At 34.5% G+C, this 14,257-nt stretch overlaps 1 protein-coding gene across 2 annotated transcripts in view; it reads right to left on the reverse strand.

Moving 5' to 3' along the window:
• LOC6054484 (lachesin) overlaps positions 1–14,257 on the reverse strand; it is a 126,679-nt gene that overhangs the window by 6,779 nt on the left and 105,643 nt on the right. Inside the window, exons 5-9 of one of the 2 annotated variants that reach the window (XM_038253673.1) lie at positions 11,252–11,574; positions 11,028–11,175; positions 6,232–6,329; positions 2,406–2,527; positions 2,168–2,348 (exon numbers count right to left, since the gene is read on the reverse strand). In XM_038253673.1, coding sequence (XP_038109601.1) covers positions 2,168–2,348; positions 2,406–2,527; positions 6,232–6,329; positions 11,028–11,175; positions 11,252–11,574 — 872 coding nt within the window. Of the gene's footprint in view, positions 1–2,167; positions 2,349–2,405; positions 2,552–6,231; positions 6,330–11,027; positions 11,176–11,251; positions 11,575–14,257 lie in introns of both variants that reach the window. The other variant, XM_038253672.1, reaches the window with a different exon arrangement.

Below are 14,257 nucleotides of genomic sequence, written 5' to 3' on the forward strand. Positions count from 1 at the left end.
TTGGTGTATTCGACAAAGTTGTAAATATGTTTTTAAAAGTATATTTTGAAAAAAAAGATACACGATAGTAAAAAAAACTTGACTTGAAATTTCACTTTTTGTCACTTAATCTCAATTTGCAAAAAAAAAAACACTATTCTATTTTTTAGATTTCGTGATATGACTTAGGTGACATCAAACGCCAACGTTTCAGAAATTTCCAGAACGGACAAAATGTTTTACCGAGTTATGATTTCTTGAATCAATACTGATTTTTTTTTACAAAATCAAAAAATTGGTCGCAAAAAATTTTCAACTTTATTTTTCGAAGAAAAATTGAATTTGCAATCAAAAAGAATTTTAGTTAAATTTTGATAACAAAACCGTTTTAAAGCCATTTTTAGGTTTTTTTCAATCAATTCTACATTGTGAAACTTTGTATCAAATCGATTTAGTGACTTGAGCGGAGTTGTAGTTTATGATCAGGACTTTTCAGAGTATTTTACATATCTTTTGATAAAATATTCTATTAACAAGTTATAGTTTCTTGTAGGTTTAAATTTTCGATTTCTTTTCGTTTTATTTTTTGTATTTATTAAACAATTCTAGAACCTCCTTGGAAATTTCCTACAATATTCTCTCTGAAACTTTGAAAATCGTTCAATTAGTTTCCAAGATAAAGCCTCACAAAGAATTCGATTTGACGAAAATTTTGTTTTAGAAGTCACGTGATTTGCATTTAATTTTCAACTGACAATTCTTTGGAAAATGTTGGTCCGAATTTCCATGTTATGAAAAAAAAATGAATTTAGCAAATTATCAGATCTTTAAAAAATATTTCAAAAATATGTTATCTGTTCTTAACTATTAAGTAGATTGATTTCATTTTTTTTAATATTTTTTATAAAGCCTAGACTTGATAATCCAAAGTTCCATCATTCGCAGGTTTGTATGGGACATGGAATAATCGAACCATGACCAAAAAATAATATCATAAATTCAAGTTTTGCGACCCAATTAAAGTCAAATTTGAATTGTTGATTGCGTATTGAAATACAAAATGCATTTTTAATTTTTAATCACCGCCATATTGGCCGAAAACATGGATTTTAAAATTCTGAACCACTTAAGCGTTGGAGGGACATATTTAAGCCCGACAATTAAAAAAAGACAATTTCTCAGATCAGTTTTCAAAAAGACGTAAGAGCACAAAACCGTCAAATTTTATGTGTAGAGTATTGCCCTAAATCAGCTTTTTATGCAAAAGAACAAATATTTATCAAATGGCAAAGTCAAATGGGTAAGTTGCCGTGAAATGACATGAAATAAACATTTATTTGTTTAAGTTAAAAGTCTCTCTCTCAAATGAATCATGAAATTAAAAATTAGAAATTCTCTACATTGATAAATGAATTAAATTTGTTTATAAAATAATGCATACAGACAATTCCACCACCACGAACAGACACGACAGTCGAAAAAACGATTCAAGTTTGCTTATAATTTATTCATGTTCAGCATAAACAACCTTCATCCCCACTCATCTCTAGGATCCACCAAAAGTTTACCCCACTCAAGGCCAATTATAACCGCCACCATCCCACCCCCTGCTTTCCACTCTCAAACAAGTTACTCCAAAAAATATTTCCATCAGCCTCCCAAAAATTGCGCGCTCAGCCTTGCAAAATGAAATGAAAGTTAAATGTAATTACTGAATGTGAGAGCGCGGCCTGTGTTTGTGTTTGCCATTGTTATCGAACACACACACAATCTCACACACATTTCACAGAGAAAGTGAAGAGCGAATTTCGGAAAGTGCTGCTCGCGCGAGCGTAAAAAAACTTTTTAATTCCATCGGATTTAGTCCAAAATTGAGTGCAGAGTTTATCTTTGATGGTGATTTGTGCTCCCGGCACCACTTTTTGAAACTGGCAACACACTCTGTCGCTGAGTTGGGAGAGTTACTTTTGTAATTGTGATAGCGCAGCGAATGTCGAGCCTAGAGCCGTTGAATTATGCAAATTGCTCCCTTGATGATTGTACTCTGGTTGGCTTGTTTCGAGCAGACGGGCACTGATTTCGCTTGCAGATTGTTGATTTCAGGGGGAGAAATGGATGAACAGAAATTTTTGGGGAGATAATTTGCCTGATTTGGGAAACATTAACAGAACTCAAAAGTTGAACTCACCATCAGCTTCCGGTAGAGCAGCCGAATCTCCTCGATCGAGGGGAAGGACTCGACGCTCCAGGTCAGGTTGTAGATCTCCCGGTAGCGGCTGTACATCGGCGAGTGGAACTGAGCCGGCCCAGGTCGACCGGACACTTCAATGTACTTTTTGGCACGTCCCAGCGAATTTTCCGCGACGCAGCTGAGAAAAAGAAAAGTCAAGAAAAATCGAGAAAATCGGGAGGAAATCGCAACTTACCTGTAATTACCAAAATCAGACTGGCGCACATTCCGGATCGTCAGATAGTGCTTGTCCCCGCGGGTGTCCATCGTCCGGCGGTCGTTCGGGTGCAGCAGGAACGAGTCCTGGTACCACATCATCTGCAAGTGGTGCAAGTGCACGAGCTTTTTGTTGAAAAAATGTCGTTATTGAGGGTGGAAAGACGGAGAGGGAACATTCAAACTTTGTTAATAAATCACATCTACAAAAAGTAAATATTAAGACGCGCAATAAAAAAATCGTTACATTCAACCGGTTTTTCAACATCATCGGAGTTCATAGAAATAGTTCATAAATTTAAATAAATAAAAAAAAACAAAAAACAAAAAACAAAAAACAAAAAGCATAAGCATAAGCATAAGCATAGGTGAAAAAACAAAAAACAAAAAAAAAAACAAAAACAAAAAACAAAAACAAAAACAAAAACAAAAACAAAAAACAAAAACAAAAACAAAAACAAAAAACAAAAACAAAAAAAAAACAAAAACAAAAACAAAAACAAAAACAAAAACAAAAACAAAAAACAAAAACAAAAACAAAAACAAAAACAAAAAACCAAAACAAAAACAAAAAACAAAAAACAAAAACAAAAAACAAAAACAAAAACAAAAACAAAAACAAAAACAAAAACAAAAACAAAAACAAAAACAAAAACAAAAACAAAAACAAAAACAAAAACAAAAACAAAAACAAAAACAAAAACAAAAACAAAATTGACAAAATTGACAAAATTGACAAAATTGACAAAATTGACAAAATTGACAAAATTGACAAAATTGACAAAATTGACAAAATTGACAAAATTGACAAAATTGACAAAATTGACAAAATTGACAAAATTGACAAAATTGACAAAATTGACAAAATTGACAAAATTGACAAAATTGACAAAATTGACAAAATTGACAAAATTGACAAAATTGAAAAAATTGGCAAAATTGACAAAATTGACAAAATTGACAAAATTGACAAAATTGACAAAATTGACAAAATTGACAAAATTGACAAAATTGACAAAATTGACAAAATTGACAAAATTGACCAAATTGACAAAATTGACAAAATTGACAAAATTGACAAAATTGACAAAATTGACAAAATTGACAAAATTGACAAAATTGACAAAATTGACAAAATTGACAAAATTGACAAAATTGACAAAATTGACAAAATTGACAAAATTGACAAAATTGACAAAATTGACAAAATTGACAAAATTGACAAAATTGACAAAATTGACAAAATTGACAAAATTGACAAAATTGACAAAATTGACAAAATTGACAAAATTGACAAAATTGACAAAATTGACAAAATTGACAAAATTGACAAAATTGACAAAATTGACAAAATTTACAAAATTGACAAAATTGACAAAATTGACAAAATTGACAAAATTGACAAAATTGACAAAAAAATTGACAAAATTGACAAAACTGACAAAATTGACAAAATTGACAAAATTGACAAAATTGACAAAATTGACAAAATTGACAAAATTGACAAAATTGACAAAATTGACAAAATTGACAAAATTGACAAAATTGACAAAATTGACAAAATTGACAAAATTGACAAAATTGACAAAATTGACAAAATTGACAAAATTGACAAAATTGACAAAATTGACAAAATTGACAAAATTGACAAAAATGACAAAATTGACAAAATCGACAAAATTGACAAAATTGACAAAATTGACAAAATTTGTTTTTAAAATTTCATAAAAATTGCTTCAAGTTTCACAATTTACAGAGAACAGCAATTCGAATGCGGTCAAAATGCTTTAAACATGAGTAAAGACCTTTTTTCCTACACACAAATTTCTGCAGTAAAAGGCAAACATTTATCAGACTTGCTCGCATAAGATGATGCTTCTCTTTTTACATTTCCTCAGCACTGCAATTTTCTGTATCGACTCTCTAGTCGCTCTGGAAGCTGTCGAACCAGATTGATTTATGTTTCGCCATTTTGTACGTTGCTTTCGGTTTCTGCAGTCGAGTACTACTTCCATCCTGGTTGGGTTAGGTTGTTTTATTTGTTTGCAATTTCAAGTTTTTTTTTCGTTTTTGGAATTTTCTTCCTCTAGAAACGAGGGGTAAGCCAATTGGATATTTTCGATAATATTTTTTGTTGGATTATTTTTTACTTTTGAAAGAATCAGGCACAATTATTTTTCCAAATTTTAAAACATCTAGTAGCCCCCCAACTTCCGGAAAAAAGCTTAAATTGATGTTGTTCTACCAATTTTTCAGCCAGGGTGGAAACCACGATTCACCTTGCCGGATGATTTTGCAAGAGCAAGAGTTTGAACGTGCAACATCGTTTGGAAGCAGCTGGTTCCTCCGGCCCTTCTGTGGTCGGTAGGGGAAAAAACTCAATCTGTATAGTTTTTCCTTTGCACACGAATTTTTGCTCTGGAACTTTACAGAATTGGATTCGAGAAAAAGACGTCAAAAATTTTCGCTGCTGCTTTTCTTTGAATTTTTGTTCCAAAAAATAAAAAGTGGTTCCGGAACTAATCAGTGCAGTGGTGAATGGTGTTGTTCGTGGTGGAAATGTTCAAGCAATGGTGAATGGTGTTGTTCGTGGTGGAAATGTTCAAGCAATGGTTCCAGCGGAGGATTTTGAACAGGACGGTTCAATCAAGGACGTGGCTCGTTCCGGGTCGGTCGTGATACTGCTATGGAACGCGGAGGCCTTCGAAACTTCCCCGACGACCAGGGTGGATGTGGGTTCGCCTGGAAATGGACAACTTCCGGGAATCTGAAGGAACGCAGAGAGCGAAGCGATCGTCGGTCTCCTCGTGGATGGACTCGTCGAGGTCAAACGGGAATCGGAGCCACGGTTTAGTTCGTCGGAACCAGTTAAGGTGGAACGCAGTTGTAGCGGGGAGGTTCCGTTGCCGCAGTTTTCACGAAAGGAGAGAAAGGAAGACGACGGAGCAGATTACGAGTGGGGCGGCGGCAAGCTGAAGCAGCCCAAGCAGGAACCGGCCTTTTTCGGTGTATTTCGGGCATGCGTGACCTTTGAAGAGAAGCTGATTTTGAAAATTTTATCAACTGGTGAGCTCGTTCTTTTTATAAGACAACCATACTTTCATTTATTCTGACATACACACACATCAATGAACACAAACCACGCCAATATTACTATATACGCGGTAGGGTGTTCCTTTGGTCGTTCGCTGTGAGTTGTGGATTGCCTGCTTCTCTAATGAAGGTTCGACTAGGGGGGCATGCTTATTAATTTCTCGTCGCTCCATACCCTCAGTGACGTGATGGGAGCAAGGGCGTCTATACAAAGTGTCCCTACACCCGCTACAAATTTCCGGTGCTTGGGGAGGGGAAGGGGTTTCTTTTTATTCTTTGCGCCGGTATTTGTAGCACTAAAATTCGTGCAAAAAAACTTATGCACGTGGGTGTACAGATTACAGAGTAAAAGATGATCGAATTGTTCACCTAGCGCTCACATGTGTTCCAGGACCAAGTTGCCTGCGGGTATGGGGATCATACATACATACATACATACATGGAACTTTACAGAATTGGATTCCTGGACGGATGATACAGGTAAAAAAGTGCCTTTTTGGGAGGGAAACAAGGAACGATACAAAGCTTGTGCTCTGGTTTTGCTTGACTTGTGAATGAATGCAATCGATGCTTGAAGCTTTGAATGGTTTCAAATTGTTTGTATGAGAGATTGAGATAGCAAGTGATATTTTGGGCAAATTGAACGTTTCGACTCATAGTAAATTCTCAACTGATAAAAACATCCTTGAAATATTTTCCAAAAAACACCTTACCTCTGGTGAAGAATCTCCATGAACTGTGCAGACCAGCTGTGTTTCGTATCCTTCTCCGGCATGAACCCACGTCTTTTCCACGGTAATTTCTGGTGGAGCTACATTTTTGTAGAGGGAGAAAAAAAGGTGAAAAATAAAACAAATTTTATCATTAATGTTGGTGCTTTTTTTCGCGAAATCCCTGCCCATCAGAAGCAGCTTTTCTCCCTGAAATCCCTCCACAAACGATCCTAGAGATTTGCCGGCCAAAAATTCATCCAAAAGGACCAGCTCGCGAAGGATTTTCTCCAACAACAACACACAAAAAAGCAATCATTTTAATCGTAAAACCAGATCCACTCCCACATGCTGACGGCGACTACGGAGATGAGAAAGGGGCACTTCAAACACGTCCCAACGTTTTACGAAATCAGCTGTCCGTAAAAAAGGGATAATGCGGGTAAGGATATCCCCGGCAACGTAACGCAACAGAAAAAAAAATGGTTAGGCAAATTACACCCCACAAAAAAAAATCAGCTCCCAAATGCCTCATTCGTGATTACCGGAGAGATACAAGCCCAAGCAGCGCCGCAAATTTTCCATTAGAATAAACTGGTAAACAGCGAGCCGACGGAAAGCGAGTCCAAAAAGCTGTGAGCCACACTCGGCTGATTTCCAGGAAGTTTCCAGCTTTCAAGGCCAGTGACTTGTTGCGTTTTTGAGGGGCAGAGATAATTTCTCGCTCGCAGTTTCAATTTACTGATTTGAAATGTGTTTTCATCCACGGAAAAACCCTTTTCAACCCGAAAGTTGGACCCGCTTCTGACAGTCATTGGCTTGATTTGGGAAAATGATTCAATTTTCTGGTGTCTGGTTTCTTTGGGGATGAATTTGTAAAGTTCAAGCTTAAATAATTGGAAAGTTGTTTGGTGAAAGCTTTTCTGTCGAATGGTAATTATTGCTGACTGATGAGCAGCGTCACTAGGGCGGTCATTCGTTACAGTTCATTGAGCAGTTTAATTAGAGTAAAAATAAGTGCCAGTGATTAATGGGAAGTTGTCAAAATAACCAAACATGATTTTGATGAGAAAAATCCCTTTAAAAATTGTTTGTTGTCTCTAACCTCTGATCGGGGTTAATTAAACCTTTTGGACGTTTTAGCCTCCTTTTAAAAGATTCTTGAGTTAGCAAGCAAGCAAAAACAGGAAACTTTCAGGTACATATTTGTTCTTCCATTCTTCACCCATACTTCCAATTTATATGAATATTATTTTTAAATGATTAATAAAGATTTAAATTACTTGTTTCAATTTAAAGAAATAAATGGATAGAAAAAATCATAAAAATTCATTTAAATTTATGAAAACAAATATGCTTTCTTTCTAAAATTGAAAAAAATCTAAAATATCTCCTTAGAATCAAAAACTGAAATGTTTGTGTGTGGTAAATATGTCAGCTGTTGAATATTATGTTATTTTTTTTTTATATTTACAGTGTCAAATGTAAAATAATAATAAAACAAATGCAGTGAGGATAGCGCAAAATGCTAGAAGTGAATTAAGATAGTTGTTTTCTGTGAAATAATGAGATTATAGCAAATAACAGCAGACATAAAGTAAAGTAAAGTAAAACAGACATAAAGCACATAAAAATCATCATGAAACTTATAAAAAAAAACAATTTCAGATTTAGATTTAAAAGTGTTTTTTTTAGTTTGAAATAAAATTCCATTAATTTTATCAACTTCTTCATCTTTTTTGATTAAAAAATATTAATTTAATTTGATTAAAAAACTGGCATAACAAGTTATTTGTCAATCTTTGATGTGATGTGGTTAAAACATGTTTCCAATTTAATTTAGAATTTTAAATTTTTGGAATTCAAATAATTTTAAAGTAAGTAATAATGATTCGAATAATACATCATAGTAGAATAAAAAAAATCTTAGTCCACTTGAAAAATAGAAACTCTATTTTGTAAACCGTTATGATTTGTCATAAAATTCTTAGGTATCGAATTATTTTTCCACAAAAAAAAAGTTCCTTCAATGTTCCGATCTAGCGTCTAAAGTTTGTCCATTTGTTATGGTATTTGCGATATTGAAAGTTTTTTTAGATATAGACCAATGCATTTCAGTTATTTTTTAAATTTATGTTACATACTGAGAAATTCTCTACGAAATTGGCCGATTTCTACTATTTTTTTTATTTTTTTTATATATATAAATTTGGCACAAAATTTGTGGGGTCCATATCCTTATGACCATTTTGGGTTATTGGTTCACCCATACAAGTCTCCATACAATTTTAGCAGCTGTCAAAAATTGGTAAGTAAATATTCGAAAATATGGTACACTCAAAACAAATATCTGAACAATTTGGTGTCTTTGGCAAAGTTGTAGGTATTCATGAGGACTATTAAGAAAAAAAAGATACACGGAAAACAATTTTTGCCTATTTTTAAGTGAACTTATTTCCCAAAAAAAAAACAATGTCTCAAAATCCATATTAATCAATTTTTTAAATTAATGGTATGATTTAGAGGACAAATTCCGCAGCTTTCAGCCTTAGAGAAACATGAAGGAAAATTTGTCCACTGAGTTTTTTTTAAAACGAGTTCTTTAAAAAAATAGAAATTTCAGTTTCACATTTTTTTTTTACTTCAGTTTATAATGTGAGATCAAATTTCGAATAGAAAAGTACTCCACAGATTTTTAATAAAGTGCACCGTTTTCAAAATATAGCCACTGAGATTTAGAAAAATTTCCGTTTTTCGATCTTTTTAAAGATTTGCCAAGTCCAAACTTTAATTTCCTATTTATTTTTCTTCAATTTTCTGTATTTCAGCAACCAGAAATCCAATGTTCAATGTTGCTATGGCAATTTTTTTTAAATTTTCTGAACTACTTTTACATAAACATATTGTTTGAAATTACAACCTTCGACACTATTTGATATAATCGACAAACGGAAATTTTTTAGTTGGAATTAAATTTTAGGTGGTTATATCTTTAAACTGTGCACTTTATCAAACATTTGTGAAGTACTTTTCTATTAGAAATTTGATTTTACATGAAAAACTTACGTCAGACAATTTTTTGATCACAGTTTCTATTTCTTTTATAAATAACATAAACATGAGTAATTCTCTACGAAATCGGCTGATTTCGACCCTTTTTTATTTTTTGTTTTTTTTATTTGACTCAAACTTTGTGGGGGCCTTCCCTATGACCAAATAAGCTATTTTGCATCATTGGTTCACCCATACAAGTCTCCATACAATTTTGGCTGCTGTCCATACAAAAATGGTATGAAAATATTCAAACAGCTGTAACTTTTGAGTGAATTTTCTGATCAATTTGGTGTCTTCGGCAAAGTTGTAGATATTTTTTAGGACTTTTGAGAAAAATAGGTACACGGAAAAAAATTGCAGAAAATACGTATTTCTTGATTTTCGAGGTTTTTTGATATGTTTTAGGGGACAAAAATCCACAACTTTTGAGCTATAAAAAAACAAGGTCAAAAAATCTGCCGCCGAGTTATGATTTTTTTAAAGTGAATAGTGACTAACATTTTAAAAGGGTCAAACATTGAATATTACGCCCTTTTTAAATGTTAGTCTTGATTTAAAAATTTTCAAAATATTTTTTTCGAAAAGATCGGAAAATTTCACGAATGTTTCATGTACGGAGCTTTTTATCAAAAAATCTGTAAAGTAGTTTTCGATTGCAAATTCAATTTTGCATTAAAAAATAATGTCAAACTTGTTTTTGCATGAAACTTCGATTTTTTCCAAAAATCACTATTATTTCAAAAATTCATAACTCGGCGGCAGATTTTTTGACCATGTTTCTCTATAGCTCAAAAGTTGCGGATTTTTGTCCCCTAAAACATATCAAAAAATCTCGAAAATCAAAAATACGTATTTTGGGAAATTGATTTTTAGTGAAAAAAAAGTTGATTAAAAAATCTGCAAAAAAAAAATTTCCGTGTACCTATTTTTTTCTCAGAAGTCTTCAACAATACCTACAACTTTGCCGAAGACACCAAATTGATCAGAAATTCACTCAAAAGTTACAGCTGTTTGAATATTTACATACCATTTTTGTATGGACAGCAGCCAAAATTGTATGGAGACTTGTATGGGTGAACCAATGACGCAAAATAGCTTATTTGGTCATAGGGAAGGCCCCAACAAAGTTTGAGCCAAATCAAAAAAATACAAATAAAATCCATTTCCGGTTTTGGTAGAGAATTGCTCACATACAAAACTGTTTAAAAATTCTTAAACATATTTTCAAAAATAAAAAAAAATCTTCCAGAATTATTTTATCGTTTAAAATTGATTGTTTTAAAACCTGATTGGTTTTTTTTGAGAAAGTTGTTTTTTTCACCATTGAAATAATACAAGGTTCTAAGAAATTGAGCAATTAAAATTGCAACATTGGAAAATAAGATTATATATTTTAAGTACTGTTTAGTCAAAAAGTTTACTGTTCATGAATTCAATTTCAATTGCAGTTTTGAATGAAATTTAGCCTATACAAAATAAATTTATAATCATTCCAACCTCTTCTCCCAAAATTAGTCAAATTCCTCGTTCGGTAGAAAGTGAGAAAATTTCTTCGCTTAGTTAAAGTTTAATTTAATTCAAAATTGAGAATCTCACGTAAACATCACCGATCTAAATTCATTGTAACAATTTGCCCAGAGCCCTTCCGTAAAGAGCAACTGCCGTCAATCAGGATTGCATGCCCAAATTTATGAATTTACAACTTCTGCTTCCGCCGTCCTCAAAAACTGAAAACTAAAACTCACACAGCACAATCAGTTGCATGTCGACAAACACCGGCTCCCGGATGCCGTTGTCCGCGTAGCACCGGTACGTGCCACTGTCCTGCCGGGAGACGGCGTCCAACGTCAGCGTCGGTCCATCCGCCAGATGGGGCGATCCGTGCAGCGAGTCCTGGTCGAAGAGGGGGGGAAACACAACATTTGACGCATAAGTCATGGGATTTGGTTGCCTTTCATATTTCACTAACCTTTCTGGTCCAACTGATGCTCGGAACGGGATTCCCGCTGGCCTTACACTCCAGCGTGGCAGTTCCACCCTTCCGCACGGTGACGTGGCCCGTTTCCGGATTCGATCGCACCGACGGTGGCACCAGAATCTCCACCGTGTGCACCAGATCGCGGTTGTCGTGATCGCCGACCTGGCAGCTGTAGTCGCCGGCGTCCTGCGGGCGCACATTTTTGATCTGCAGCGTGTACCCTTTGAGCAGCTTGAAGCGCGTGTCCCGCGTGATGATCAGACTGGCCGCGGTCACGACGGCACTCCCCCGGCGCCACAGCAGGATGTTGTTGCCTGGAGGGTGGGAATGAAACAAAGAAAGCAGTAATTAATTGAAATCAATTGTCCTTTGAGAAGGTTGCCGTGGGAGGGAAATATCTTGGACAATGCTTCCAAGGATAATGAAATAAAATTTCCGCTTGAGTAAATGAATGTTATTTGATTAGTTCATGTGTCTTGAGCGACTTTAAATTACATGTTTGACCTCAAATCAAAAGTTTCCAATCCAAATTTACCAGATTTCTAGCTTTCTTTAAAAAAACCGCAACATCCAAGCTGGAAACCTCAAAACGACTGAATAAAAATCTTTTCTTTGTACAATTTGTCATGAAAATACAGCAACAGATTGCCCGGGTAAAAATTCAACCTTAAAGCATTGCTAAACTTAGAGTATTCCATTTAAAAGCTATTTGTTACCAAAAAGGTTCCAACATTATTTTTTTAAATCCGTTGCCGTACAACACTATGATGTTTTAAAACATTTTGGAATCAATCTTATTGCAATGTTTCAGCAAAATGCTTTCATAATTAAAAATACCATAGTGGGCAGTGTTCATCATTTGAATGGAAATTAAAACCACAAATTTTAAAGAAAGTCACTTTTTATTTTACGAAATTGTGTAAATCTCTGCTTATATTGAACCAAAATTGATACTTTTTAAATGAAATTGTTCAGAAAACTGTTCTCTACAATGTGATTGATTCGAAAATGTTTTAAAATATTGTAGTGTTGTATGGCAGAGGATAATAAATAATGTTGTGAACCTTTTGGGTTACAAATAACTTTTAAATGAAATACTCTATGTTAAGCAAAGTTTTATGCTCGACTTTGTATCCGGGCAATCTGTTGCTAGCTAGAAATCTGGTAAATTTGGGTTGGAAATTTTTGATTTGAGGTCAAATGTGTAATTTAGAGTCGCTTGAGACACATTCATAAGAAATTTGATGAATATGAACATGAAACCATCGATGTCCGTCAACATTTGTAAAGAAAAATCATATTAAACGAAAAAAAAAAAAACTTAAAAAAGTTGCTCTAGACCTCCCGGAGATTCCAAACTCCTGAAGAAGTTTTGAAGAGAATTTTATCCTACCGCGGTCCAAACTGCTATGCTGTAGCTATCTTGAAGAGCTCTTGTAGAACTCCTGGTAAAAAATGTTACTTGGGATATTTAGCCGGACCCTGCAAAATGTCGGGAAAGAGCCCTTCTTTCATGGTGCTAAATATCAGACTTGTCAATTTGTTTATCTTAAGTTTGTTCTAGGAAACACACCGTGACATGTTATAAAATTGGCTAATTTTTGAAAGATTATTTGATTGACGCAAAAAAATAATGCAAACCAGCATTTTAAGTCAAAAGAAGAAAAAACAAAAAAACAAAGCATTAGCATAGCATTAGCATAGCATTAGCATAGCATTAGCATAGCATTAGCATAGCATTAGCATAGCATTAGCATAGCATTAGCATAGCATTAGCATAGCATTAGCATAGCATTAGCATAGCATTAGCATAGCATTAGCATAGCATTAGCATAGCATCAGCATAGCATTAGCATAGCATTAGCATAGCATTAGCATAGCATTAGCATAGCATTAGCATAGCATTAGCATAGCATTAGCATAGCATTAGCATAGCATTAGCATTAGCATAGCATCAGCATAGCATTAGCATAGCATTAGCATAGCATTAGCATAGCATTAGCATAGCATTAGCATAGCATTAGCATAGCATTAGCATAGCATTAGCATAGCATTAGCATAGCATTAGCATAGCATTAGCATAGCATTAGCATAGCATCAGCATAGCATTAGCATAGCATTAGCATAGCATTAGCATAGCATTAGCATAGCATTAGCATAGCATTAGCATAGCATTAGCATAGCATTAGCATAGCATTAGCATAGCATTAGCATAGCATTAGCATAGCATTAGCATAGCATTAGCATAGCATTAGCATAGCATTAGCATAGCATTAGCATAGCATTAGCATAGCATTAGCATAGCATTAGCATAGCATTAGCATAGCATTAGCATAGCATTAGCATAGCATTAGCATAGCATTAGCATAGCATTAGCATAGCATTAGCATAGCATTAGCATAGCATTAGCATAGCATTAGCATAGCATTAGCATAGCATTAGCATAGCATTAGCATAGCATTAGCATAGCATTAGCATAGCATTAGCATAGCATTAGCATAGCATTAGCATAGCATTAGCATAGCATTAGCATAGCATTAGCATAGCATTAGCATAGCATTAGCATAGCATTAGCATAGCATTAGTGGGTCTCGTGGCGCAGGGGTAGCGGCTCCGGCTGCCGATCCCGATGATGCTATGAGACGCGGGTTCGATTCCCGCCTTATCCACTGAGCTTCTATCGGATGGTGAAGTAAAACGTCGGTCCCGGTTTTCTCCTGTCTCGTCAGAGGCGCTGGAGCAGAAATCCCACGTTAGAGGAAGGCCATGCCCCGGGGGGCGTAGTGCCAATAGTTTCGTTTTTTTAGCATAGCATTAGCATAGCATTAGCAGCTCACATGAATATCGAAAATTTTGAGAAAAAAAAGTTCAATACAAGAAAATTAATCAAAGTTGCTTGAATCCAAAAAAATAGATTTTTTGGGTCAAACATGACCCATCAGAGTTGAAGAGTTCAATGACAGATTTAGAAAGTTACATTTAATGCATTTCTGTTCA

Source organism: Culex quinquefasciatus, chromosome 2, assembly GCF_015732765.1.
Source record: "Culex quinquefasciatus strain JHB chromosome 2, VPISU_Cqui_1.0_pri_paternal, whole genome shotgun sequence".
Lineage (NCBI taxonomy): Eukaryota > Metazoa > Arthropoda > Insecta > Diptera > Culicidae > Culex > Culex quinquefasciatus.